Source organism: Geotrypetes seraphini, chromosome 10 (genome assembly GCF_902459505.1).
Source record: "Geotrypetes seraphini chromosome 10, aGeoSer1.1, whole genome shotgun sequence".
Lineage (NCBI taxonomy): Eukaryota > Metazoa > Chordata > Amphibia > Gymnophiona > Dermophiidae > Geotrypetes > Geotrypetes seraphini.
In genome coordinates, this window is record NC_047093.1 from 140,247,813 (window position 1) to 140,274,821 (window position 27,009).

The 27,009-nt window shown below is 47.4% G+C and overlaps 1 protein-coding gene across 5 annotated transcripts; it reads right to left on the bottom strand.

Moving 5' to 3' along the window:
- Positions 1-1,918: 1,918 nt before the first annotated feature.
- Positions 1,919-27,009, bottom strand: SPHK2 (sphingosine kinase 2). 5 transcript variants are annotated; one of them, XM_033959992.1, is made up of 7 exons: positions 26,991-27,009; positions 21,643-21,722; positions 7,291-8,038; positions 5,040-5,189; positions 4,160-4,254; positions 3,467-3,582; positions 1,919-3,273 (listed from the first exon to the last, which is right to left on the bottom strand). In XM_033959992.1, exons 3-7 carry the CDS (start codon positions 7,724-7,726, stop codon positions 2,280-2,282), a joined length of 1,791 nt encoding a protein of 596 aa, XP_033815883.1. In that variant the 5' UTR covers positions 7,727-8,038; positions 21,643-21,722; positions 26,991-27,009; the 3' UTR covers positions 1,919-2,279. The 5 variants fall into 5 exon arrangements, with proteins under 5 accessions (XP_033815883.1, XP_033815882.1, XP_033815881.1 ...); XM_033959991.1 differs by lacking the exon at positions 26,991-27,009 and adding an exon at positions 22,987-23,194; XM_033959990.1 differs by lacking the exon at positions 26,991-27,009 and adding an exon at positions 22,899-22,964.

A 27,009-nucleotide genomic window follows, 5' to 3' on the forward strand; every position in this document is an offset into this window, starting at 1 on the left:
GCCTAGGGGGAGGGGGAGCCAGTGTAAACCCTTCCATTGAAAAATACACACGTGTAAAAACACGAAGTGGACAATTACACAGCAGGTAACTAAGCTTTCCTAACATATTAATGTGTTTAAAGCCGCCTGAGCACAGTCCCTAGCATGTGAAATAATTCTGTGTCCTCTCCTCCCCGGCCTTACACAATCAGCAGCAGGGTTCAAAGGTCGGGCTAGGGACCTGTGCAATCCCCTTCTCGTCACAGGTGGAATGTCAGGCCAAGCGCTGTAGTGCAAATTGCCAGTCAGCAGGCGGGGAGCTGGTGTGGCTCAAGCGGATCCTTGGTCCCTTTTCAGCTGCCGGCTGCCTCTCTGCACCGGTCCCCTAAATACACCCAGGGAATTGGTCTCTCACCCTGTGTCAGCCTTGGACTGGCACTGCGCTCCCTAAATGCCTTAGATGGGGTGGGGGCAAGGGAAAAGGAAACTAATATATTAGACCTTTGTTTTGCAGCTGGGGGGGCTCTATGGCCTCTCGCCTTCCCTTCTCCAAAGTGCCCCACAACACATCACACGCCAAGCTGTCCGATTTCCAGCCTACAACCTAGGCCCACTAGCTCTTCCCCATCTCGGCTGCGGGCAGTTTGGGAAAGGCAATGCCTGCACTCGGCTACATGTTTGAAATGCTGCCAAAATTCACTGGTACTAAAAAAACTGAGAACACGGACATTGTTCCCTCTCCACCGCTCTGGGAAGCAGCTGTTTCCAGGGATAAACTGGAAGCTACGTGTATTTATATTCCAGGATGAGAGGGGGGACACCTCCCACATAAAAACCCTGCGAGGCTCTCAGTGCACCCTATTCTGACACAGGATAGACGGTGTGCCCGGGAGAGGATGAGAAGGGCTCCCCCTACCTCTCTCTGGCATTTGGCCATGATCACTCCTTTCTCCGACCTCCAGGAATCTTGAGAAAACATTTCCTGGATTTTTCAGCCATCCCTAGCCAAGCAGGAGAGAAGGGGTGGGGGCTGCTTTGGAGCGATCTGTCATTTGTTGAGGTCACACGGGGTCTGCTCCTCACCCCATGCTATAAAAACACACAACCCGAACCTCAGGTTAGCCTCCCCCCCCAGCTTGGCTTTTATTCCAAATTGCACTCTAATGCATACCAAGAACACAGGGGAAAGAGAAGTTGATATTTCCACCAGAGGCTGAGCGAAACATCTCGATTAAGGACATAGAACAGTGTCAGCGGAGGAGAGGATGGATGCTTCAGTGGTAGAATATCCACCGTGATATCTTGCTCTGGCTCCAGGCTCAAAAGGGTGCTTTCACACTGTGAACCAAACCGACAGGAAGCCCTCCGTTACCTCTTTACTTACATAACCCATGAGGAAGGTGAGAGGGAACAGGAGCATGTCAGTGTTTAGACCAGGGACAGAGAGTAGGCAAGCCTGGGTTCAAATCCTGCTTCATGCACCAACACCACCTCTGCTATTTGCTAAGGCTTTTTACCTTTCCTTGCCTCAAATTAAGGTTACCAGGTGTCCGGAGAAAACCCAGTCATGTCCTCTTTTTAGAGGATTGTCCAGGCTCCCGGATGGACTTTCCAAAACCCGGCATTTGTCCAGGTTTTGGAAAGCCCCGACGAGCTCCGGCCGCATCTGGAGGGCCTCTGAGCATGCGTGGATGACGTCACACACAGCCGTGCACGCACCTGGCCCTCCTGATGCAGCTGGAGCTCGTCCGGAAGAGAGGAGGCTTTGTGGGGGTGAGGTGGAACAGAGCGCAGTCATATGTCCAGGGTGTCCCAGAGAAAAATACCGTAACCCTACCTCAGGTACAACTTTATTTTTAAGCCCTCTTAGGCCTAAATATGCAGATCATCTTACGCTAAGAGCTGGACAAAGCAAGTAATTATATCTAAAACCCAGGTCTGTAAATGGTAACCTGTTGCTTTAATTCTCTCCCAGAGCTCTGTTACCGAATTAGAGGAAAAAACAACAAAAGAAGAGGCATCCAGAGCCCCCAAATCTCTAAGCAAGACAATGAAATCTTTGCAAGCATTGGGAGGGAGGTAAAGGCACAGTTCAATGATTATGGAAACTCTTTTCTCCACTAATCCAGCTCATATGTCACATTTTATCATCTCACCTGGGAGCCACCCACACCTCGCTCCCTACTGATCCCAGGCCTTAGGTCACAGCAGAGCTGGAATCCTTCTCCTTATCACTCTCCAGCCCCTGGGGGGAATGACTCGGAATCATAACACGCAAGAGGAGAGGTCTGGATGACGTTCTAGATTGTGGACATCTTGACCTTCGGAGTCCCTGTGATGAGGTTGCACAGCCGGCGGTGGATTTGTCCTTGGATGGGGCCGTACTCCACCCGCTCTCCATCTACTGTCATGACCCCTTTGTGGGTGAGGGGCTCCAGTCGGAATGCCCGCACGGGCATGTGGGTGAAGTGCGGGTACTCAAAGTGGCTCCCGCGCTCCATGGCCAGGAAAAGGCGAACCATAGCTGCCCGTGAGATGCCGGCCTTAACGAAGAAGAGATGGATCAGACCCTCGCCAAAAGAGGCGAAGGGTGCCATAAAGAGGTCAGCACCCAAGTGGGTTTGGTATATAGCTAACACCAACACAAAGTCCCCCTCTAGAGTCACCCAGTCCTGGGGGACCGGTTCATCCAAGGGCACCAAGAGATTGTCCAGAGGTCCATACATCTGCCGGGTGTTTGTGAATTCTGCGGAATGTGTAGCGGAAGGAGGGGCACCAGGTGCTGTGTCAAAGGTGAAACTGTCTGAGTCCAGGAAGGCTGGGGAAGGCGAGGCTTCGAAACTGGGCAGCTCGCCAGTGTCAGTTACAGAGGTGGGCGAATTGCGTTTGGTCACTACGTTCCGCTCCTCGCACAAGCCCATGTCGGAGATGGTTCGGTGCAATGGTGCGTGCTGCCGGATGTTGGCCAGGCTCCCGTTGGCGGCCAGCGTGATGCTACGGGAGATAGGACGGTGGCCATCGGTGGCTGGCAGGTAGGAGAGGCGGCCGCGGTAGGTGCGGAGCGAAGCCAGCCTCACGGCGGTGCCTAGGGTGAAGCGGGCTGAACCCATGTGGCGGTACTTCTCGCTCTCTAGGTCCACGTCGGAGATGAAGCCCCAAGCCACGCTCAGGAAGGAGAAGGAACGGGTGCCGGAGCAGGTGGTGACGGAGACCAGGTCCATGGGCTCCACGGCGCCGTGGCACAGCAGCAGAGTGCAGTTAAGGAGGAGCTCCACCGTCAGGGCCTGCTCAAACCTGGGGAGTAAGAATGCAAGGGATTAGGATGACTCTCCCAAAACCCCAATATAGATGCCCGCATGCCAGAACTCTCCCTGTACGATGACAGCATGCTTCCAAGCCCTGCACCAGCTTGCCCTCCTCCATCACAACCTGTTACTGGGAATCAGAGCGAGTACACAGGAGTTTAAGTAACTTTCAGCTCTCTTACCCCCCACTAAAGTTGATGGCTCCCGCAAGGGCGTTTCCAGACCCACATGGAAGGATCCCCACCGGCTTTTGGATGGCTTCTTTCCAATCCGGACGCTCCATGAGACCATTAATGACCTGCACCAGGGGGATAACAAAGTGGTCACGCGTGTCAGACAGAGGGGGAAAGAGACAGTGCAGCAGGTGAAAGACCGAGAGACTAGGGGAAAGAGAAAGAGAGATGCTGCCAATGTACAAAGTGCCATAAGAAGTCAGAAACAAATCACATAAAAAGGCAAACAAATGTTTCTATATGTCTACAGCAAAAACGTCAAAAACAGAGGCTTCCGAGGGTCAGATAATTTTTCCTTCCACGGTCATCACCCCAACCTATCAGGCTGGCTCTGGCTTCAAAGCAGGGATCAGAGGCTGGAAGTGCCAAGCTATCACAGAAGGGAAGACAGGCAAGAAGACAGCAGGCCGTTATCAGCAAAAGCTGGGGGCCTCGGAGAGTCAGAGTGCAGGCCAGGGTTTGAGAAGACATCAGAGAGAGAAGGTCATAGCTGGTTCTCACAGAGGGACGAGATAGACAGCTGTTTTATCGCTGTATGCCATGCACAGAGTCACAATGGGAGCAAGGACGAGTGGGGGGGGGAGGGGAGGGGAGGGGGGGAAACAAGAGCAGAGGAGGCAACGCAGTGCGGCGTGTAATCACCTCATACAAGAGTCCATCTCCGGAGATGACGACGATCCCGTCCCATTCATCTAAGCTGAGATCTTGCACCAGCTCCCGGGCATGGTTCTGTCTCTCTGATGGTGAGAAGAGATTTACAGTGAGGCGGCGGGGGTGGGGTGCTTTAAGAGCCATTCTATAACAGTGGACCCACATTTATCTGCCACATGTGGGCAGGCAACATTCTGTAAGAGCATGTGTTAAGTGGCGTAATGCAGGGGGCTGCCACTCGTGTGCACAACTTACAGAAAACAGTATGTTCTGTGCGCCTTTGCTACGTTATGGCAGCTCTGTGGTGGGTGTGACGAGCTGTGGGCGTGTAAACGTAACAGGCGCCAATGCCGGGCTACGCCTAGTATTCCAGAACGGACTCGGAGATGGTTACAATCAAAGAGGTTGACATATTACATGCTGGTTCTTCTTTTTGTACCTGGGGGGTAATGGAGGGGTTAAGTGACTTGCCCAGAGTCACAAGGAGCTGCGGTGGGAATCTAACCCAAATTCCCTGGTTCTCAGGCCCCCTGTGCACGCCACTGGACTATCCATCCTCCCCTGCACCACTATGGGCGTCCGGGTGCTGTTCCAGATCACCGTCTGGCACTTTGGCACTAAAGTGGCGGTACCCATTTACAGAACTACCCCCTTTGTGTCTACCAGAGCAGAAGTCCTGGTCCAAGGCAGCCAAAGCTGCGTGGGACAAGAGCAACTCCACCCACAGAAGGAACGAGCTTGGTCTTAAAAAGGCGCCAGGGATTTTATGGTCTGCTAAAAATCAGGCCAGTCAAAGAGCGAGTGATCTGCTTCCAATCCCCTTTCTGTGGTTCCACAGGACACCACCCCTCCTCCTTCCCCCCGCTCTCACCTGTTTGGACGAGGTTGAAGCTAATGTCGGCGTCGGAAATCATGGGCAGGATGTGGGCGTGAGTGTGCTGCAGCGCCAGGCCCCTGCCACCCTGGGGGTTCACCAGCAGCAGCAGCCGACGGGGCCGAGGCAAAAGGCCAGGGCTAATCTCTGGAACAGAGGAGGGGGAGGATCAGTAGATGCTGGGGGGAAAAAAACAAGATGACGCAGCATCCCAGAATGAGGGCAGCAGGGCTATTGCCACCTCATTCCTCCCCCCACCCCCACCATAAACTATCACAGCAGAATCTTATCAGAAAATTAAGTCACCCTTTAGCCTTCCTTTGGCCCTTTGACTAGATAAGAACAGTTTCACCTGGGAGAGATTGATAATTTATTGCTTAGGTCAAGTTGAATATAGAGAATGACACGGGGACAAATTTTCCCTGTCTTGGCAAGTTCTTTTCTTGTCCCTGCCCTATTCATGGAAGCTCGGTCTCATCTGTACAAGCCTCAAGCGTACAAGCCTCAAGCCATAAGTGTTTGAGATTTGTGCGGTTAAGGCTGAGCTTACAGGAATGGGACAGCGTCAACACTTGCGGGGACAGGGAAGTTAAGTTCCTGAAGAGACGTGGAAAAAATCTGTCCCCGTATCATTTTCTAATTATAGATAGAAAGCTGAGGAAGGGGAAGAGTTGGATTCTGAAAGACGCAAACAGATTTAAAAAAAAAACCCCCAAACAAACACATTAAGGGGGTCGATGCAGAAAACTTGCGGCAGGTCTAGCTTTTGGGTTCCTGTACATGTGTGTTAAAAAACAGGCAATGCACAGAGAAGGTTGGGTATGAGTGGTAACTTTTAGTACAGAAGACATAGCCACATGTTGCATTAAATTGTCTGGTAATGAGCCTGCTAAATCAGTGTTCTTCAACCTTGTGACACCTATGGATCGGCAGAAATAAAAGAATTATTTTGCGGACCGGCGGTTGAAGAATACCGGGCTAAGTCGTGGCCCAGTCTCCGCCCCAGATCCCACTCCCATGATAGTACTAATTGTAACATCATTTTTTCCATTCATTTTTCATAGATACACACAATATAATCTTATTAACAACACATAATGGATAACCACAAAATTAAACTACACAAAGCACACTGTATGCTTCTCAACATTCATTCCTACCAGAACACAGATAGCTCCTATGTAAATACGGGACCAAAAACTAAAATACTCAAAGGAAACCCTAAGATTCAAGACTCTGCATGCAGTACAACCCCAGAGAAATAGAAACAAATGCATTTCTTCCTGAACAGTGCAAAATTCTCAAAACTGACACAATTCAAACACTACATTTAAAAGTAAAACCATTCCCCCTACCTTTGTTGTCTCCCTCCCTCCATGCTGTGCCTCACCTTCTGGCCTACTCCCGTCTGGCCGTTTCATGCCGCCCCCAGCGTTATCTTCGGCCGGCTCCCTCTCCGCCTCAGTGCACAAAAGCGCGGGCAGTGGCTCCTCACGCGCCTCATCTGGAAGCTTCCCTCTGACGCTGCGATGTCAGAGAGGCTTCGGGTTCAGGCGCGCGAGGAGCCGCTGCCCGCGCTTTTGTGCGCTGAGGCGGAGAGGGAGCCGGCCCGAAGATAACGCCGTATCGATCGCACCGAAGAACACGGTCTCGGGCCTGACGCATGTGTGGCTGAAGAACATTGCGCTGAATATTCCTTGACAGGCAGAGAAGGGAGCAGTGGCTTTTGCTGCTCAGACCGCGCAAGTATTTTGGCCAGGTCGTGGGCAGCATAGAAAGATTTATGGAGAAGATTTAACACCAGGTTTGATGATTGACTGCCAATTTTGTCTGCATTTGGAGCCAGAAGTGCCATCGAGTTTAAAAGACTGACAGGAGAAAACTTTGTGCGCCTAAATCAGCCTCGCAAAATGTCTGTGTGGTAGAAATTCTCGCGAGGCTGATATTTCTACGCAGAACGGGGCACTGGGGTGTGCAGAAGCTCCCAGTTTTGTTCCACCGCGCGCAAGAAGCTGCGCACAAAGCTTTAACACCTGTCCGGTGGGCTCACAATTTGTATGCAAGTTCTGCACACACAGAATTTGCAAGGACTTGGCTTTTCACATGCCATGGTATCACACTCATGGCAGAAGTTACATCTCCTATGACTTTCTGCATCGACTCCTAAGATTTTCGAAATTCCCTGTGGCTAAATGCTGCTACATTAATAGGCCTCAGACCAGCAGATGTCTGGTTTCTATGTCCTTACCGGTCTCGCTGCCAACGGGGATACCTAGAAGCAGGCACTTGATCGCTACAGCCCACTTCTCAGCCACAGCCCGGTTCTGCGCGTAATCGGCCTCCCCGTCAACCTGGAACGTGCGCACCAGCCTCTGCCTGGTCCGGCTCGACCCCACAGCCACTTTTCTCTTCTTCCGTGGGTAGGCGTAGATGGAGAAATAGGCTGCGTGGGTGTCCGAGGTAATGCAGCCCCTCGGGGCGTGACACCCCGCCACATCCCGCAGGGCTACCACAGTACGCTGGTCTTCCCCCTCCGGCTTGGGCATCAATCTCTGGATGTGCAAGGCAGTGCGGGTCAGGCTCAGGGCGTAACGCTCACCTTTGGAGGGGTAGACCCCCACCTCGTCGTGCAGCAGGGTCTCCGCCGCCAACCTCTCCTGGCGCATGCTGTGCTTGACAGACATGATTCACTTTCAGAATTCGATCAGTCTGTCTTAATGAGGTAACGAGGGCATGCCTGAGCTTTCACTTCCTCAGAAGCAGTCTCATCAGACAGCAGTTTCTAAACTTGAGGTCTGAACTGCTTTTGTGCTGGGCTCAGCGTCTGCATCAAACCATTATGTGACATTTTCTTGTTTAATCTTATCTTGTTCGTGACCTTCTTTTTTTTTTTCCCCCTCTAAGGCTGTTGATTCTATTTGGAGCCGCCTCCTGGCCAGACGTGACCTTGTTATGTCTTCAGCTGTCGAGCTTCGATACAGAGAGTTGGGAGAGACCTGATGAACAGAGATATTGAAAAATTGGGTTAATTTCTTTGGGTTGGGAAGAGGAAGCAGGGAACTTCCCCCATTGGCAAAACATAACATATCATATCATACAAATAAGAGAACTGCTGTACTGAGGCAGGCCGAAGGTCCATTTGGCCCAGTATCCTACTTCTAACAGTGGCCAACCCAGGTCCCAAGTATCTAGCTAAATTCCCAAGAAGTAAAACAGATTTTATGCTGCTTATCCTAGGAAAAAGCAGTGGATTTCTCAATAATGGCCTATGGACTTCTCTTTTAGGAAATTATCCAAACCTTTTTTTAAAGCCTGCTAAGCTAACTGCTTTCACCACATTGTCCGGCAACGAATTCCAAAGTTTAATTAGTACACATTGTGTGAAGAAATATTTTCTCCGGTTTGTTAGTATCTTCATCGCATGTCCCCTAGTCTTAGTATTTTTGGAAAGAGTAAACAAGCGATTCACATCTACCCTTTTCCACTCCAGTCAGTATTTTATAGATCTCTATCATATCACCCCCTGAGCCTTCTCTTCTCCAGGCTGTAGAGCCCTAACCCCTTTAGCCTTTCCTCATAGGGAGGTTCCATCCCTTTTATCATTTTCATCACCCCTTTCTGTACCTTTTCTAATTCTGCTACATTATAAACATTTTTAAAATTCCTTTTCTGATAATTCCTAACATTCTATTTGCTTTCTTAGCCTCCACTGCATACTAAGCTGAGGGTTTCAACATACCGTCAACGATAACACCCAGATCCTTTTTCTGGGTAGAGGCTCCAAATGTGAAACCTAACATCGTGTAGCTATAGCTTGGGTTCCTCTTCCCTTACGCATCACTTTGAACGGCTCACATTACACGTCATCTGCCTTTTGGAAGCCCGATGGGGACGAAAGAGTTGAAATTAAGCAAAACAAAACGATTCCCTTCACAGTTACTGATCACAAAATCGAAAGGGAGAGAGAAACGCGCTCAGTTTTAAACGACTAGGAATGAAAATAGAACAGAAGCGACTTAAAATTTCAGGTCTTGATTATTGTAATGTGGTTCTTTTAGGCATATCTGCGTCAACGCTATGTGCTTTGTGGGTTGCGCAAAATTCAGTTGTCAGGACACTTCAGATTAGGGAAGCGTGAACATGTGTCAGAATACTATGTAAAATTATATCGGCTGAAAATGGAGTATCGGATACGTTAACTTAATTTTTTTCTATACCGCCACAATCTTGCGACTTCTAGTGAAGAGGGCTGGACAATCAGCGAATTACAGAATGCAAATAGCGAAGATGTCACTGAACAGTTAGCGAATTATAGAATACAATTAGTAAAAATACACATATTTCTCAAAGTTATCAGCAGGGTGTTAATAGTTTTAAAATGGTGTCTGATTAGGAGATAAATCTATCGAACAGTGCTGTCTTAATTTCTTTTCCGAAATGCGCCTTAGGTCAACCTGGCTCTGTTGATGTAATTGCCTAGCCAGGTCTGCCGTTTGCTAGCTTGAAATTTGAAAGTTCTGTCCAGAAAGGACCTGTATTTGCAATCAGTGATCCTTGGATAGGCAAAAAGATTGCAATTTCTGGTTGTCCTAGCGGGGATATGTAGCTCGAAATGTGGTAAGAGATAGGTAGGGGCCATTCCCCACACTGCACTGTTGTTGATGGTTTATCTCATAGAAACATAGAAGATGACGGCAGAAAAGGGCTACAGCCCATCAAATCTGCCCACTCTGCTTATCCACCCCCTGTCTATGCCCTAATGACCCAGTATTCTTATCTTGACCCTCGTAGGGATCCCACATGGGTATCCCATTTATTCTTAAAGTCTGGCACACTGTCTGCCTCGATCACCTGCACTGGAAGCTTGTTCCAATGATCAACCACTTTCTCTGTGAAGAAATACTTTCTGGTGTCGCCATGAAATTTTCCGCTCCTGAGTTTGAGCGGGTGCCCTCTTGTGGCCGAGGGTCCCTTGAGAAAGAAAATATCATCTTCCACTTCGACATGTCCCGTGAGGTACTTAAATGTTTCGATCATGTCTCCCCTCTCCCTATGTTCCTCGAGTGTAGAGCTGCAATTTGTTTAGTCTCTCTTCATACGAGAGACCCTTGAGCCCCGAGATCATCCTGGTGGCCGTCCGCTGAACCGATTCAATTCTGCGCACATCTTTACTGTAATGTGGCCTCCAGAATTGCACACAGTACTCCAGATGAGGTCTCACCATGGCCCTGTACAACGGCATTATGACTTCAGGCTTTCGGCTGACGAAACTTCTATTGATACAACCCAATATCTGCCTTGCCTTAGATGAAGCCTTCTCCACTTGATTGGCAGTTTTCATGTCTGCACTGATGATTATTCCTAAATCTCGTTCTGCTGAAGTCCTAGTTAAAGTTTCTCCGTTCAAGAAGTACGTCCTGCATGGATTTCCGCTTCCGAGGTGCATGACCTTACATTTCTTAGCATTGAAGCCTAGCTGCCAGGTTGAGGACCAACTTTCCAATGTAAGCAGGTCCTGCGCCATATAATTCTGTAAACTGCATTCACTTACTATATTACATAGTTTGGCGTCATCGGCGAATAGTGTTATTTTACCTTGAAGCCCTTGAGTCAGATCCCCTATGAATATGTGTGCATGGATTATCGCCGAAGTGTTTGGTGGATAGTATTTCTGTCCTACATGCCGCTACAAAAAATTGCGTTCTGTGAATCGTGCTGATCTGTATATTCTGCCGGTCAGCACTTGAGGCTGCAATTGTTTGCTGCGTCAGACTCCAGGTGTGCCCCGATGAGTCGCTGTTAAGGAGGAGAAGCGCTGGCTGCTTATAGGATGTGCCTCTTACAACGAAAGGCATGTCCTGTAGGCAGTCAGCCCGTGCCAACGACTCTTCTCCTTGCTGGCATCTCTCCGCGCCTCTCCTCCTTCTGGATTCCCCACCGAAGTGACGGGCTCGGGGTCACAGCCAGATGGGTCTCCATGCATGTGCAAGACATCATCGCATCAACGTCCACGCACTTCTGGGTGCCTTCCAGCTGGGGCACTAGGTTTAGTATGCCTTCCGGCCAAAAAGTTTGCGAGACACTGGTCTAGAACAAGCATGTTTTCCTGTATAGGCCTTCGAGAATGGAATGAGATTCCAATGTACATAGGCCAGCATTAAAATTAGCACAAATTTAAGAGATTATTGAAGAGGCACTTATTTTGCAAGATGAAGTATGAGAACTGAGCCCTATGTGGTATATTTGAGCGCGGACATGTCTTCTGTTTGTGTTTAGTCTCTCTCCAAGTTTTCCGTAAACATCTGAAAACCTGGCTTTTCTCAAAAAATGTAAGTCTCCCTTCAACTTAGGAATCAAGGAAACTCTTATATCTGACATCCCAAGTCCTCTAAATTTTCTTCACACTTCTACCTCTAACCCTCTGTTGTAGTTCCTTCCTATTTCTCCTACTGTAAACCGTGTCGAGCTCTACGAACGTGGAGATGATGCGGTATACAAACCTAAGGATTAGATTAGATTATGTATGTATTTGTTGGGACCTGCTTTGTATAAAGCGGGATACAAATTAATAAATTATAAACTAAACTATATGTTACTCGCTCACGTACACAAATGACACACTACCTTGAAATTCTTCTGACAATCACAGTTCCTTGAGCTAAGGTCACAGAAATCCAGATTTTTACAAGGAAATTAACACAAAAAAAATCCTTCCCTCCAGGAGCGTGGTCCTGAGCCAAGGGGCCAAGAACTCCTTAAGCCTCTGCCGAGTACTTCTAGACCAGGGGTGGGCAGCCACACTCCGAGGGCCAAAACCCAGATTTCCACAATGAATATGTATGAGATCAATTTGCATATAGTGGAAGCAGTACATGGAAAAATCAATCACACACATATTCCTCGTGGAAATTAACAACCCGACTTAAGAGTCAGATGCACTAAAAGCAATCGTTAAGACCGTGCAGGTCCTGATTCTATAATTATTTCTTTGGACTTAAAATTATGATTCTATAATTTTCTTTGGACTTATAATTGCAATATTTCCTGACGTCTCTAAATCCAGACATCCAATCAGTGGACGCACAATTCATGAGGATCCAGTGTATTCATCCTTCTCCTGCATCCCAGTCGTTTCTTTAGATGATTCAGGCATCTTCAAGTTGATGAGTAGAAAAGTTGTAATGGAGAGCTGTAGAAAAATCCGACCGATGGGAACGGGCGGAAACTAAAGACTGGGGATTAGGGGGAAGCAGGGGGAAATGGGTAGGGCTCGGGCATGTCCAGTGGGGCCCGGGCACTGCACGTGCTCAGAGAGAAAAAAAATATATATATCTCTCTGAGCTATTGGAGAGCTTATCCGCAAATTGGGAGCTGTTGGGACAACACCCATATGTGGCTGACTATCCTGCTGTCCACGGAGAACCTACGTTACAGGTAAGTAACTACACTTTTGCCTTTACGTCAATCTGTTTTGAATTTGGGAGCTACCTTTCAACTGCGCTTTCTCATACGAGGAAAGACTAAAAAGGTTAGGGCTCTTCAGCTTGGAAAAGAGATGGCTGAGGGGAGATATGATTGAAGTCTACAAAATCCTGAGAGGAGTAGAACAGGTACAAGTGGATCGATTTTTCACTCTGTCAAAAATTACAAAGACTAGGGGGACACTCGGTGAAGCTACAGGCAAATACTTTTAAAAGCAATAGAAGGAAATATTTTTTCACTAAGAGAATAGTTAAGCTCTGGAACGCGTTGCCAGAGGTTATGGTGAAAGCTGATAGCGTAGCTGGTTTTAAGAAAAGTTCGGACAAATTCCTGGAGGAAAAGTCCATAGCCTGTTATTAAGACAAGGGGGAAGCCACTGCTTGTCCTGGATCAGTAGCATGGACTGTTGCTACTCTTTGGGATTTGGCCAGGTACTAGTGACCTAGATTGGAGTATTGTGTTCAGTTTTGGAGACCGTATCTGGCGAAAGACGTAAGAAGACTTGAGGCGGTCCAGAGGAGGGCGACGAAAATGATAGGAGGCTTGCGCCAGAAGACATATGAGGAGAGACTGGAAGCCCTGAATATGTATACCCTAGAGGAAAGGAGAGACAGGGGAGATATGATTCAGACATTCAAATACTTGAAGGGTATTAACGTAGAACAAAATCTTTTCCAGAGAAAGGAAAATGGTAAAACCAGAGGACATAATTTGAGGTTGAATGGTGGTAGATTCAGGGGCAATGTTAGGAAATTCTACTTTACGGAGAGGGTAGTGGATGCCTGGAATGCGCTCCCAAGAGAGGTGGTGGAGAGTAAAACTGTGACTGAGTTCAAAGAAGCGTGGGATGAACACAGAAGATTTAGAATCAGAAAATAATATTAAATATTGAACTAAGGCCAGTACTGGGCAGACTTGCACGGTCTGTGTCTGTGTATGGCCGTTTGGTGGAGGATGGGCAGGGGAGGGCTTCAATGGCTCGGAGGGTGTAGATGGGCTGGAGTAAGTCTTAACAGAGATTTCGGCAGTTGGAACCCAAGCACAGTACCGGGTAAAGCTTTGGATTCTTGCCCAGAAATAGCTAAGAAGAAAAATTAAAAAAAAATTAAATTAAATTAAAAAAAAAAATTTAAATTGAATCAGGTTGGGCAGACTGGATGGACCATTCGGGTCTTTATCTGCCGTCATCTACTATGTTACTATGTTATATTGGCTACCATGAGAACAGGCTACTGGGCTTGATGGACCACTAATCTGACCCAGTAAGGCTATTATGTTCTTTACCAAAATAATAGATGTGTGTGCTATGAACCAGATCAACTACAATTCTTTTTGGAAGGCAAAGCTGGCTCAAGGACCCCTGATAATAATGCTTAAAATTGTAATAAAATGAAATAAAAAAATGTAATAAAAAGAAAAAAAAAAGCGTGCGGGTTGCTGTGGGCTGATTTTTGGCCAATTTCTAAACAGTGATCAATGTTCAAATGACTTCCCATGCAAATGAGTTTTGCGGAGGGCAGTCATAATCCCATCAGATCGCTCGCTTAGAAACCAGAGCCGGTTTGGGGAAGCCCGAACAGCTGAGCGGCAGGGGATGCCCCAAAGCAGCCTCCTGCCACTCAGCTGTTAGGGGTTCTTGCCCTCAAAGACTGTGGTTACCTACTCTAGCTTTAGACAAATCAAAACCAGCTCACATGAAGGTCCCCCAAAACTGCTCATTAATACATCTAAAGAGCAGTCACAGTGTTGAAGGACAGTCAAGACCGCCAGATGTGTGGCTCTCTGATGCCTGTTCCTGTGTCAATGCCAGGAGTCCAGACCATCCGCTGATCTCTTGCCTTGGTTCTCCCTGCCTATTTCCCCTCTCATTTGATTCTCTGAAAATGTGGCTTTACTATCTGGAAACCTGCTGGCCCAGGGGCTTTTCTCTCACAGAAACCTTCTGAAGGAATTCACAAGTTTTAATACATTTAGCCAGTGGGCCCTACTTTCAGAATCTCAGAGGGCTGGTTATTAAATGTGAATCACTTGTTTACTCTTTCTAAAAATACTAGGACTAGGTGGCACATGATAAAGCTATTAAGTAGTAAATTTAAAACAAACCAGAAACTATTTCTTCACACAACATGTAAATTAAACTCTGGAATTCATTGCCAGAGAATGTGGTGAAATCAGTTAGCTAAATGGGGTTTAAAAAAGGCTTGGATAATTTCCTAAAAGAGAAGTCCATAGGGCATTATTGAGATGGCTTGGGGAAATCTACTGCTTATTCCTAGGATAAGAAACACAACTTGGGATCTAGCTAGGTACTTGGGACCTAGTTTGGCCACTATTGGAAACAGGATACTTGGCTTGATGGACCTTCGGTCTGTACCAGTACAACTCTTATGTGAGCCAAGTATAGGACAATCGAGCCATTGTGACATCATTGATGAGGTTGGCTCTTAGGCATTGGTGGAATGAGGCATTATGACATCACAATCTCAGTTTTGGAATGTTGCTACTCTTTGGTTTTCTGTCAGGTACTTGGGACCTGGGTTGGCCACTGTTGAAAACAGGATACTGGGCTTGATGGACCTTCGGTCTGTACCAGTACAACTCTTATGTGAGCCAAGTATAGGACAATCGAACCATTGTGACATCATTGATGAGGTTGGCTCTTAGGCATTGGTGGAATGAGGCATTATGACATCACAATCTCAGTTTTGGAATGTTGCTACTCTTTGGTTTTCCGTCAGGTACTTGGGACCTAGTTTGGCCACTGTTGGAAACAGGATACTTGGCTTGATGGACCTTCGGTCTGTACCAGTACAACTCTTATGTGAGCCAAGTATAGGACAATCGAGCCATTGTGACATCATTGATGAGGTTGGCTCTTAGGCATTGGTGGAATGAGGCATTATGACATCACAACCTCAGTGGGTTGGCCACTGTTGAAAACAGGATACTGGGCTTGATGGACCTTCGGTCTGTCCCAGTATGGCAATTCTTATATTCTTAACTTTCTAATCACCAGTCTAGATACAGAGGTTCGGATATGCCATTGCTGCTAGAGGGACTGAGTGCTGCCACTAAGCTGGCTGCCATCAGTATTGCCTCAGGTACAAAATAAGTACTGTATTTTCACGCATATAACACGCATACGCGTATAGCGCGCGGGTCCAAAGCATGTCTTAAAAAAATTTTTTTATATAGCACGCACACGCGTATACCGCGCATGCTGCTATAACCTCCTACCACTCCCGTTTACTCTTCTGACCTCGAACCGGCATCCTCCCACCCGCTCGCGTCACCCCCCTCCCCCGCGATCCTACAACCCCCCCCAGCACCGCAAAACATCTCTTACCCGATTGGGCACCGGCACCAGCACCAATGCACAGGACGTGCCAGTGCCAGTGCCCGAAGATCCTCCCTCGTTGGGCTGGGCTGGGCTGTGCGGTGCAGGGAGATCCTCCTTCTTCCCTGTGCCGGGCTGGACTGGGCTTTGAGCATTTGCGCATGCTCAAAGCCTTCTGATCTCGCTCTCGAGAATCTCGGAGAGAGCGAGATCAGAAGGCTTTGAGCATGCGCAAATGCTCAAAGCCCAGTCCAGCCCGGCACAGGGAAGAAGGAGGATCTCCCTGCACCGCACAGCCCAGCCCAACGAGGAAGCATCTTCGGGCACTGGCACTGGCACATCCTGTGCATTGGTGCTGGTGCCCAATTGGGTAAGAGATGTTTTGCGGTGCTGGGGGGGTTGTAGGATCACGGGGGAGGGGGGGGGTGACGCGAGCGGGGGGAAGGATGCCGGTTCACAGGGGGGAAGCCGGGTCGGAATGAAAAAAAAAAAAGTTGTAAAATGCGCTCACATGTATAACGCGCACCGATATGCACGGTTTGTAAAACCGTGTACAACGCGCGCGTTATATGCGTGAAAATACGGTACTTACCAGTATATAATATATAAACTGCTTTGATTGTAACCAGTGAAAGGCAGTATGTCAAGTCCCTCTTCTTTCCCTATAAACCAGGGATTCTCAAGAGATTCCTTGGGACACACCTAGCCAGTCAGGTTTTCATGATATCCATAATAAATACGCAAGACAGAGACCTGCACGCAATGGGAGGTGTTGCACGCAGATTTAAATCGTACATATTCAAACTGGCTGTGTGTGTCCCGAATTCTGGGTGGAGATCCACTGGTACAAACAGATGACTCAACTTCAAAACTTCCTAAACAAAGGCTCCCAAAGGGGAAAGAGGTGTCCTGAAAAGCAGTGGCCACAAATCTTGCGAAAACTCCACATACATGACTGTGATCTCTCATCTAAAAATGGCCCAATCCACTGTCTTCCCCCCCCCCCCAATACTCCAATTACAAGTTCTCTATTCGAATCAGCTCATGGTCTGCTAGATCAACAACCAAGGAAGATCAAGTAAAAAATCAGTCCTGAACTTTAACCTAGTTATCAGTGACCCCAATACAGGCTCTGACTGGTACAAATTCGACCTGACTACTCTTTCAAGGTCAGCTGATTCGGAAGCATCTTATCCACCAATTCCTCTGGCATTAAATCCAAGGAGGAAGGGGCTGGAAGGACCTGGGCAGTCATTGGAAAAGAGATGGCTGATGGGAGATATGATTGAAGTCTACAAAATCCTGAGTGGATTAGAACAGGTACAAGTGGATCGATTTTTCACTCCGTCAAAAATTGCAAAGACTAGGGGACACTCGAAGTTACAAGGAAATACTTTTAAGACCAATAGGAGGAAATTTATTTTCACTCAGAGAATAGTTAAGCTCTGGAACACATTGCCAGAGGTTGTGGTAAGAGCGGATAGCATAGCTAGTTTTAAGAAAGGTTTGGACAAGTTCCTGGAGGAAAAGTCCATAGTCTGTTATTGAGAAAGACATGGGGAAGCCACTGCTTGCCCTGGATCAGTAGCATGTTGTTACTATTTGAGGTTCTGGAATCTTGCTATTCTTTGAGAATCTCCCTGGAATCTTGATACTCTTTGGGATTCTGGAATGTTACTACTCTTTGGGTTTGGGCCAGATACTAGGGAGCTGGATTGGCCATCGTGAGAACGAGCTACTGGGCTTGATGGACCACTGGTCTGACCCAGTAAGGCTATTCTTATGTTCTTATGTAGTTCAGTGGTTCTCACACCTGTCCTGGGTAATCATCAACCATCAGCTTTTCAGGATATCCCTAATGAATATGCATGAAAGATTTGAATGTCTGTTGCCTCCGTTATATGCAAATCTCTCTCATTGATATTCATTAGGGATATCCTGAAAACCCAACTAAGTTGTGGCCTTCATGGATCGAGGTTGGACACCCCTGGGCTGGAAGGACCTTCGGGGTCAGCTAGACTAGTATTTCCCAAGTCGGTCCTGGAGTACCCCCTTGCCAGTCAGGTTGTCAGGATCTCCACAATGACTATGCATGAACTTGGTTTGCATATACAGGTCCTCGTCGACTTACGACCACAATTGATTCCATTGACAGGTCGCAAGTCGATCTGGACATAAGTCGGTCTATACTAACTACAGTATTTTTTACTCCTCCCCACGTACCTTTTCCCTGGTGGTCCAGCGGTGAGGGGTAAAAAATAGTATGGGCTAGGATGGGAGATGGGGGAAACGCGTCGTAAAGTCAAACCATCGTAAGTTGCATAGGTCGTAAGTCAACGAGGACCTGTACTGCCTCCATTATATGCAAATTTATTTCACGCATAGTCATTGTGGAAATCCTGTAAACCTGACTGGCAAGGGGGTACTCCAGGACTGAATTGATAAACAATGGTCTAGATTTCAACCTTGTCCTGAGGGACCACCAGTCAATTGGGTTTTCAGGATATCCCTAATGAATATGCATGAGACAGATTTACATATAATAGAACTGACTGGAATGCAAAACTCTCTCATGCATACTCGTTAGGACAGAAACTTCCAAACCTGTCCTGGGGGAACCCCAGCGAGTCTGGTTTTCAGGATATCCACTATGAAAATTCATGAGCTAAGAGATTTGCATGCATCCTAAAAACCCAACTGGCTTGTGATCCCCCTGAACAAGTTTGAGAACCGCTGTTCTAGTGCATTCCCTGCTTCTGGGCAGATTCATGCCAGAGCCACTCTAAAATCCCTCCAGCAATGACGGAGATCCTACCTACTCTCTCATTAGCTTTTCTAGCCTAACATCTTCCCTTCTGTGATTTAAGTCCATGGCTTCCTGTTTTCTCAGTGGAGGAGGAGGAGGACCAGTTCCTGAGATACAGGAGAAGTGATATTTATGTCTTTCAGCTATTCAAGTGTTTCTAAGGGAAACACAGTAAACAATTTCCAGTGTAGATTTCTGGAACAAGAGGCCATGATGCGAGACTCGAGGGAGTTATATAAGAAAATATTTCTTCACATAGAGGCTGATGGATGCATTTAACAGACTTCTCAGCAAAAGGGATGGAAACCAGAATTTGACTGCCAGCAGTAAAGCCTCAGATGAAGACAGAAGATCCTCAGTGGAGGGACAGGTCGGGGGTTAGAGATGCCAGCAAGACCAGGGTTCAAATCCCACTGAGGGGGGCAAAGCCTGAGAGGGGCACCGTTATAATATGAAAAGGTAATATTTGTATGTAGAAATAAAAAAAATAAAAAAAATCCATAAAAGAAAAAAAAATACCTTATTTACTGGATTAACTCAATGTAGTTTCTGATTAGCTTTCGAAGGTAACCCCTTCTTCCTCAGATCAGGAAGAAGGGGTTACCTTTGAAAGCTAATCAGAAATGACATTAACCCCCCCCCCCCCACCCTTTTTACGAAGCTGTATTAGGTGTTTTTATCGCCAGCTGTGGTGGTATTAGCTCTGACATTTATAGAATTCCTATGCCGGCAATAAAAAAAAGCATAACGTGGCTTCATAAAAGGGGGAGATAAGTTAGTCCAATAAAAAAGGTATTTTTTTCCCCCCTTTTATGTTTTTATTTTTGAAGAGCGGACATCACACCACACCTTTTCACAAAAGATGAAAAGAAATCGAAGCGCTATAGCTGGCATTCGAACAAGAGGTCATCAATAGAAACCCTTTGCTTTGCCTAGCTAAGACTGTGAGATGCAGTCCCTCGAGCCCGTGCTGCTCGGGCCCAGTGGCTTTTCTAAGTCCACCTGGCTGGTGATTTGTGGACATTTCCTTCGGGAGCCGGTCTATACTGGAGAATGACACGGGGACAAATTTTCCCCCGTCCCCACGGGAACTCATTTTCCCGTCCTGATAAGATTGGCTCATAGGCATTGGTGGAATGAGGCATTATGACATCACAATGTGAAGGGCCACTGAAAAGTGTGGAATAACTTGTAAGTTTCATGGCTCCACATCATTCGCTTCTTGGCTGGGCTAAGAACTTTCAAGTGGCCCCCTCGGATTATGATGTCATAATGCCTCATTCGACCAGTGCCTAAGAGCCAACCTTATCAGTGATGTCACAAAGGCTTCATTGTCCTATACTTGTGCCCATTTACTAGATACATTTGCCTCCTTGAAACTAAGGCCCGCTAAGCGTTTTAATGCACATTTAGCTTGCACTAAATCAACGCGTGCGCTAACCGCTAACGCATCCATAGGACAATATGCCCGCGTTAGTGTTTAGTGCGTGATTAGCGCGCACTAAAAAGCATATTCGCACCTTAGTAAAAGAGGGGGCAAGTATCAAGAAAAGTGGGGGAGTCTCTTGTAAGTTTTATGGCTCCACATCATTCTCTTCTCGGTTGGGCTGAGACCTTTTCAGCGGCCCCTCGCACCGCGAGAATGTCCTACATTCCTTTCTGAATAACTCTTCGCATTCTACTTGCTTTTCTGATCATCACCGTACACTGAATTGAGGGTTGCAACATAATATCCACAGTGGCTTCCAAGGTCCTTTTCCTGGAGAGGCGAATCTTACTACAGAAACCAGTATGGTGTTCCTAGCTAGGATTATTTTTCCCCGTGTGTATCATTATTTAAGACGGAGCTAGGAAAACAAATCCACTGCTTATTCCTAGGATAAAGCAGAAGAAAACATGTCGTACTGCTTGGGATCTTGCCAGGTGCTTATGATTTGAGTTGGCCACGGTTGGAAACAGGATACTGAGCTTGCTGAACTTCGGTCTGTTCCAGGTTGGCAATAATATGTTCTTATCTTGCACATTAATGTTTCTACTGTTTAGATGTCCCCTGGTTTAGCCAGACAACTCCTGCAACTCCTCATAATTCACTAGCGATATAACAAGTTTATATGTTACCAATACATTTTTATTAAAAAGGTTTTCAGTAATTACCCATCTCCAAAGGCAGATTACTGTAATTCTCATACAAAACGTTCCCCCCCAAAGTGTAGAAGGGGTCCCCACAGGATTCTCGTGGTCCCTGTGCAGGTCTCTACTTTGGAGACCTAAATAAAACATTTTGAGGCTCCCGAATGCCCCTGCGAGATAAATACCCCAGCACTGAACACTCTGAGCTCCATTTACGATAGTGATGAATTAAAGTTAAACTTTTGCACTAAGGTCAAAAGAACTTTCTCAGCAACTTGACTGAAGCCTTTTCACCGTGGTTAATCATGGGCAGGCCCTGTTGAGTAATAGTGGCCATGATCTATTTCAAAGTATGCCACTTCCTCCTCTGTTCTAACTAACACAAGCCAGAATCTCTCCGATACTGGTCCTACACCAAGGTTCGTTTCTGAAGACAACAGAAGTGTCCTCTTCTCTGAATTTCTCTAGAGTGGATGGGTGGGGAACCCCTGCTTACGATTAACATTACATGACAGCAACCATTGTAATTGAAACATCACAGCTCAATAATCTGATTAGTCTACAAGTGACCACCCGCTACCGTGCCATTTTTTGCTAAGTTTTAGAATATGGGGAGGTGGTCAGTTGCAATTGAGAAAGTTCCAAATGGCCCATCTTGTCAACCCGCTCTCACCTCTTTCCCTGTCCTCCCAAGATAAAAAGCATGGCATCTTATGCCAAGCATTATCCCAGAACGATGTACTGTAACCCATAAGATCAGAGAGAAAGGGAACGCTCTTAACATCAGCACTTGACTTTTCCAGTAACAGATGAGATTTTGCCTCCCTCCTCACAGACCCACTTACCAATTTTCCCCAAGCGTTACTCAGATGCCACCATCCCAGGGAGGGGCCCCAGATTCTACAGACATAATGTTGATGATTTCCTTAAAAAAAAAAGACACAAAAATAAACTGGATACATTTGCCGAGCCTGCTGTAACCTCCTTTTTCCTCAGCCTGCTCTCAGGTTCAAGTTTCCTTTCTTGCCTCCCTGAGGCACAGGTGTTTCACTGCCTGTTAGTCTGAGCCACCCTCCTCTCTCTCTCCAGTTTTTAACATTTCCTCCTCCTCTCCTGTGTTTTCATCCGCCTCTCTCTATCCCCTTTTCTCTGGGTGTTTCTCTTCAGATTCATTTGCCTCTTTGACTGTACCTGTTGGATCTGGCTCTACCTCCTCTTTCTCTCTCTTCCCCGTTTTGGTTTTCCTTGGCTCAGCCTCTTACTTTCTTTCTTCTCCCCACCCTATCTCATGTTTGCTCTTCCTTTCTCTCTCCCCAGTATAATCCCCCTGTTTCCTACCAATCTTCTCTGTCTCTGTACTTTTTGAATGGGACTCACCTGCTTTTTGGCTTTTCCTCTCTCTTTCTCTCTGGCTATCTCTCCCCTGTACAACCCCCCTCTCTGATTATCTTTGTAGGCAGTGGAATGGGAAACAGAAGGCTTTAAACACATTAACATACGAAGGTTCTTTAACAGGAAAGCTTAGCTACCTGCTGAGCAATTGTATGCAGTAAGAGTAGCTAACAGCTGGTTTAAAAAAAAAGGTTTGGGCAAATTCCTGGAGGAAAAGTCCATAATCTGCTATGGAGCCAGGCGTGGGGGAAAGCCACTACTTGCCCTGAGATCGGTAGAATGGAATGTCGCTACTCTTTGGGGATTCCGCATGGAATGTTACTACTTTGGGGGATTTCATATGGAATGTCACTACTCTTTGGGGATTCCGCGTGGAATGTTACTACTTTGGGGGATTTCATATGGAATGTCACTATTCTTTGGGATTCCAGAATCTTGCTTTTCTTTGGGGATTCCACACGGAATGTTGCTGCTTTTGGGGATTGTGGTGCTTCAGATTCTGGACTGTTGCTACCAGGTTCTTGGGACCTGGATTGGCCACTGTTGGAAACAGGATGCTGGGCTAGAAGTCCATTGGTCTGATTCAGAAAGGCTATTCTTATGTACTGGGTCTGATTGCCCATCTTTCTCTCTCCCTGGCTGTCTCTTGCCGATATAATCCCCACTCTTTCCTACCTCCCTTCTCTGTCTCTGTTGGAATCCGGCTCACCCTCCTCTCTTCCTCTTCTTTCGTGTTCTCTCTTCTCTGCTCTCTCAGGACTGCCTCCAGTCTAAGCCGGAAGTGAACGTTCTCTCACCTTCTCTGGCTCCGCCCCTCGCAGCGCGTCGTCCAATCATCAGCCGTCTCGAGCCGCTCCGCTGGCCACGCAGCGCCGCCTCAACCCGCACTTTGTTTAGCCGCGTTGCCTTGGTGCGAAGGGGGGTCTCACGAGACCTAGGATCGCCATCTTTGCTACGGGCACGGCGACGCGTCCTGGGGCCGCGGGGCAGAAGGCGACTGGCGTTTGGGGCGTCTTCCGAGAGGCACAGCGCCCCTTCTTTTTTGAGGGTGCTTCGTCGGGACAGTAGTTGGGAAGTAGAACTGTGTTCGAACGGCTGGCTTAAGAGGGCGGCCATCTTTAGTGAGGGCACGTCGTGACTTAGTAAAATCTGATTGGCTGGACCACAACCATATGTTTTTTTTTTTCTCTTCTTAACTTTATTAAAGAGAATGAACACAAACAGCATGCTGTAGGGGTTATGATCACCTAAGAAGGGAAGAAATGGGGGACTCATCAATCTCTGGCTTTGTTCTGTCGCATGGAAGTTCATGGGTAGTGGTAGTATTGCTAAGAACACTGCTGTTGCAATTTCATGCACACAGTGACTGAGTCAGTGTGGTTGCACAATGTTGGGGAGTCCAAAGTTTACCGATACAGGCTTTATTAGGATTCAGAAGTGTATTCAACCTTAAAAATAGTACAGTTCATCCACAACTTTGGCGTGTGGCGCAGTGGTTAAAGCTACAGCCTCAGCACCCTGGGGTTGTGGGTTCAAATCCACGCTGCTCCTTGTGACCCTGGGCAAGTCACTTAATCCCCCCATTACCCCAGGTAGATTGTAAGCCTGCTGGAACAGACAGGGAAAAATGTTTGAGTACCTGAATAAATTAATGTAAACCGTTCTGAGTTCCCCCTGGGAGAATGATATAGAAAATTGAATAAATAAATAAATTGGAGAAGACCCAACATGGTCTGTGTTTTGACCAAAAAGGTCTTCCTCAGGGGTCCGAAACTGGTCTCTCCAAAGGTTTTGGTGGATATGTCAACCTACGCCCAGCGTAAGTGAAAGTTCTCCTCAGACTAATTGCTATAGAATGATGTTCTGGACATCTACTCTTCTGTGGATTCAAAGGAGATCAACTTTTTTGGTTGCTGCACAATGTTAGTCCACTTTTAAAGGTAGTAAAATAAAAACATTGAAAATAAAATGACATCATTTTTTTTCTTGTTTTGGCTAATTTCTTATCTGAAGAAGAAATTTTGCCTTCAAAAGCTAATCAAAAAGTATTAAGTTAGTCCAATAAAAAATATCATTTTCTTTTCTGTTTTATTTATTTTTAAAATTTCTATACCATTCAAAACTAAACAGTTTACATACTGTATTTTTTTGGACCATAAGATGCACCCCCCCCCCCCCCCGGTACCTGTTTTTAATCCCGGCAGCCCTGTTCCCCTCGGAGGCGGCTTTTGGCTGCGGCTTATGGTGCGTTTGGGTGCCGGATGGCGTGGGGGCGGCTGCTAAAAGTGTGGCCCGCGGTGCCTCCATGGGTAATTGCGGTCAGGGCTGTCTTCGGGGGTGGATCGGACAGGCGTTGCATGCTGCATGTGGGCCTGACTCTGCTGCCGTGTGTTGGACGGGGCCATGGCTGCCTGGCCTGCGTTAGCGGCCGGTGGGGAACGTAACAGAGTGGATCGGCAGCCCAGTAGGTGACGGCTCCTGGGTCAGCGTTCGGAGCTGTGCATCAAGCGACGGGGAGCTGGGGTTCGAGGGAGAAGTCCCTGGAGTCGGGTGGAGAGTGTTGAACACAGTCCGGCTCATGGAGTATGGTTCCTGCCATTTCCTGACCGCTGGTACTGTAAAGGTGCGGCATGTGGCTTTCACAGGATCTTATTGGGTGTCCTTACACCTGCTGTTGGGGTTGGCACCTCCTCCAGGGGACCTAGCTTAATTGAAGGCAGGGTGGAGGTTCAGTAATGGGCTTGTGGTGGGAGTGCTGTGCGAGTTGCTGAGTCTCTGCCGTGATTAAAACGGTAAGGGGGGATATGATCATAAGCAAAGTGGCTATGTTGATCAAACAAAGCCTCTTTTCCGTAAGAAGGCTAAGATCACCAAAAAGATTGTCTTGAAGCTCGAGTGTGTGGAGCCAAACTGCAGGTCTAAAAGGATGCTGGCTATTAAGAGATGCAAGCATTTTGAGCTAGGAGGTGACAAGAAAAGAAAATGCCATGTCATTCAGATGTAAGCTTCTCCTTCCATTGCTTTGTTGTATATTGGAATAAAGATATCAACTTTCCTCTAAAAACAAACAAAAAAAAACAACCAGGTACAGGGCTCCTGCCTGCCCGCCCTGTCCCGGCCTACCACTAGACCACCGGGGGGGGGGGGGGAGGGGGGACAGAGCCTGGCAGGGAGGGGATCAGGATGCAGAGCTTGGCAAGGAGTGTGGGGTTGGGTGCAGAGCCTGGCAGGGAGAATTTGGTTCAGAATGTTTTTTTTCTTGTTTTCCTCCTCTAAATCTAGGGTGCGTCTTATGGTCAGGTGCGTCTTATGACACGAAAAATACCGTAATTTACATACATAAAATTGTAAAAAAAAAACAATTAGACAAACAAATAATTCTCAGAGAACATATCTACAAAGTAACACCAAAGGCTTATACGAAGGTCATGAATGATTCATCAACAACAATAAAAAAAAATTGACTAGAAAATGGCATCTACAAATAATTGCGTCTTACGTAATTTTCTAAAACTACCCTTTTCACGGCATTTTCGTATTTGGCCCACAAGCGAGTTCCATATTTTAACTCCTGCACAACAGTCTCCACAAGCTTCAGGTTAACATTTGTTTTCAGTAGAGCTAAGTTCTCAGAACGTAATGATCTACAGTATTTGGTAAATAATTAGACATATTGCTCTTAAACTATTTGGGTATGGTTCCATACAAAAACTGATGGCAAATCATTACTGCTTTATATTGTACTAGTATTTTAGCCCGTTACATTAACGGATGCTAGAATATATGTATGTCTGTCTTTCTTTCTGTCTGTGCTTCTCCCTGCCCGTCTCTTTCTTTTTTTTATTTCTGTCTCTCTCCTTCCCACTGTCTATCTTTCTTTATTTCTATCTCTCTCCCTCCCACTGTTTGTCTTTCTTTCTTTCTGTCTCTCTCCCTGTCCGCTGTCTTTCTATCTTTCTGTGGCCCCTTGCCTGCCTGCCTTTCTTTGTCTTTCTCTATGGCCCCCTTCTTTATCCTCCCCAAAGCAATCCAAGATTGCTCCCTGGCCCCCCCCAGCACAACCCTCTCCCCAAAGCAAAGCACGTTTTCTCCCTGGCCCCCTTTGTCTCTCCCCCCCCCCCCCCCGTGCAGCAGCATCATGTCCTCCAACTCCACTTCCTTGTGAAGCAACATTTACCTACCCCCACCCCGCTTCCCTGTGCAGCAGCATTCCCTCCGCCTTTATTAAAGGCATAGTTGGCCTGGAGGAGCCGTTCGGGGCGGTGCTCCCGTGCGCAATGGGTGATCGGCCGTTTTTGCAGTGTCGGATCCTTTAGTTTGGGTGGCTGACTTAGGCCCGAGCGCAGCGTCGGCCTGGAGGAGGCGGGCGGGGCGCAATTCCATGGTCAGCTGCACGGGAGTTTAGAGTGATGCCGACAGCCGCGGCGGCGCCTCAAGCCGCCTTAGCGCTGTCATGGCAACCCGCCGCCGAGCTGTCTTTCCTTCTCTGCCGACAGGGACCGCCGGGGGCTGGGTGCAGCGGGGAAGGAGGGTCTTGCCTGGCCGTGTCCGTTCGAATCCTGGGCCTGCTCTCCTTCCCCTAAGTTTCAGCCCCTCACTCCGGCGGGGGAGGGGTGTGTGGAGGAAGAAGACCATAAGCCGCGCATGCACACTTCCTAGCTACAGCTCACAGAAAATGGATGCACGCATAGGAACTGCGCATGCGCGGCTTACCGTTTTATTATATTAGATTCTGAAAACAACTGGTAGCCAGTGCAATGGTTGGAGATAATGGGATTATCGAAATATGATCACATCTCACCTTATCAGTCTTGCCGCTG

What these genes read in the sequence shown, in the direction of transcription:
- SPHK2 (XM_033959992.1), bottom strand. Translation starts at nt 7,726, where the DNA reads ATGTCTGTCAAGCACAGCATGCGCCAGGAGAGGTTGGCGGCGGAGACC. An exon ending in CTTCAACCTCGTCCAAACAG is followed by an intron (nt 4,255 to 5,039) that starts GTGAGAGCGGGG and finishes TCTCACCATCAG; the next exon opens with AGAGACAGAACCATGCCCGG. An exon ending in GCCATCAACTTTAGTGGGGG is followed by an intron (nt 3,274 to 3,466) that starts GTAAGAGAGCTG and finishes CTTACTCCCCAG; the next exon opens with GTTTGAGCAGGCCCTGACGG.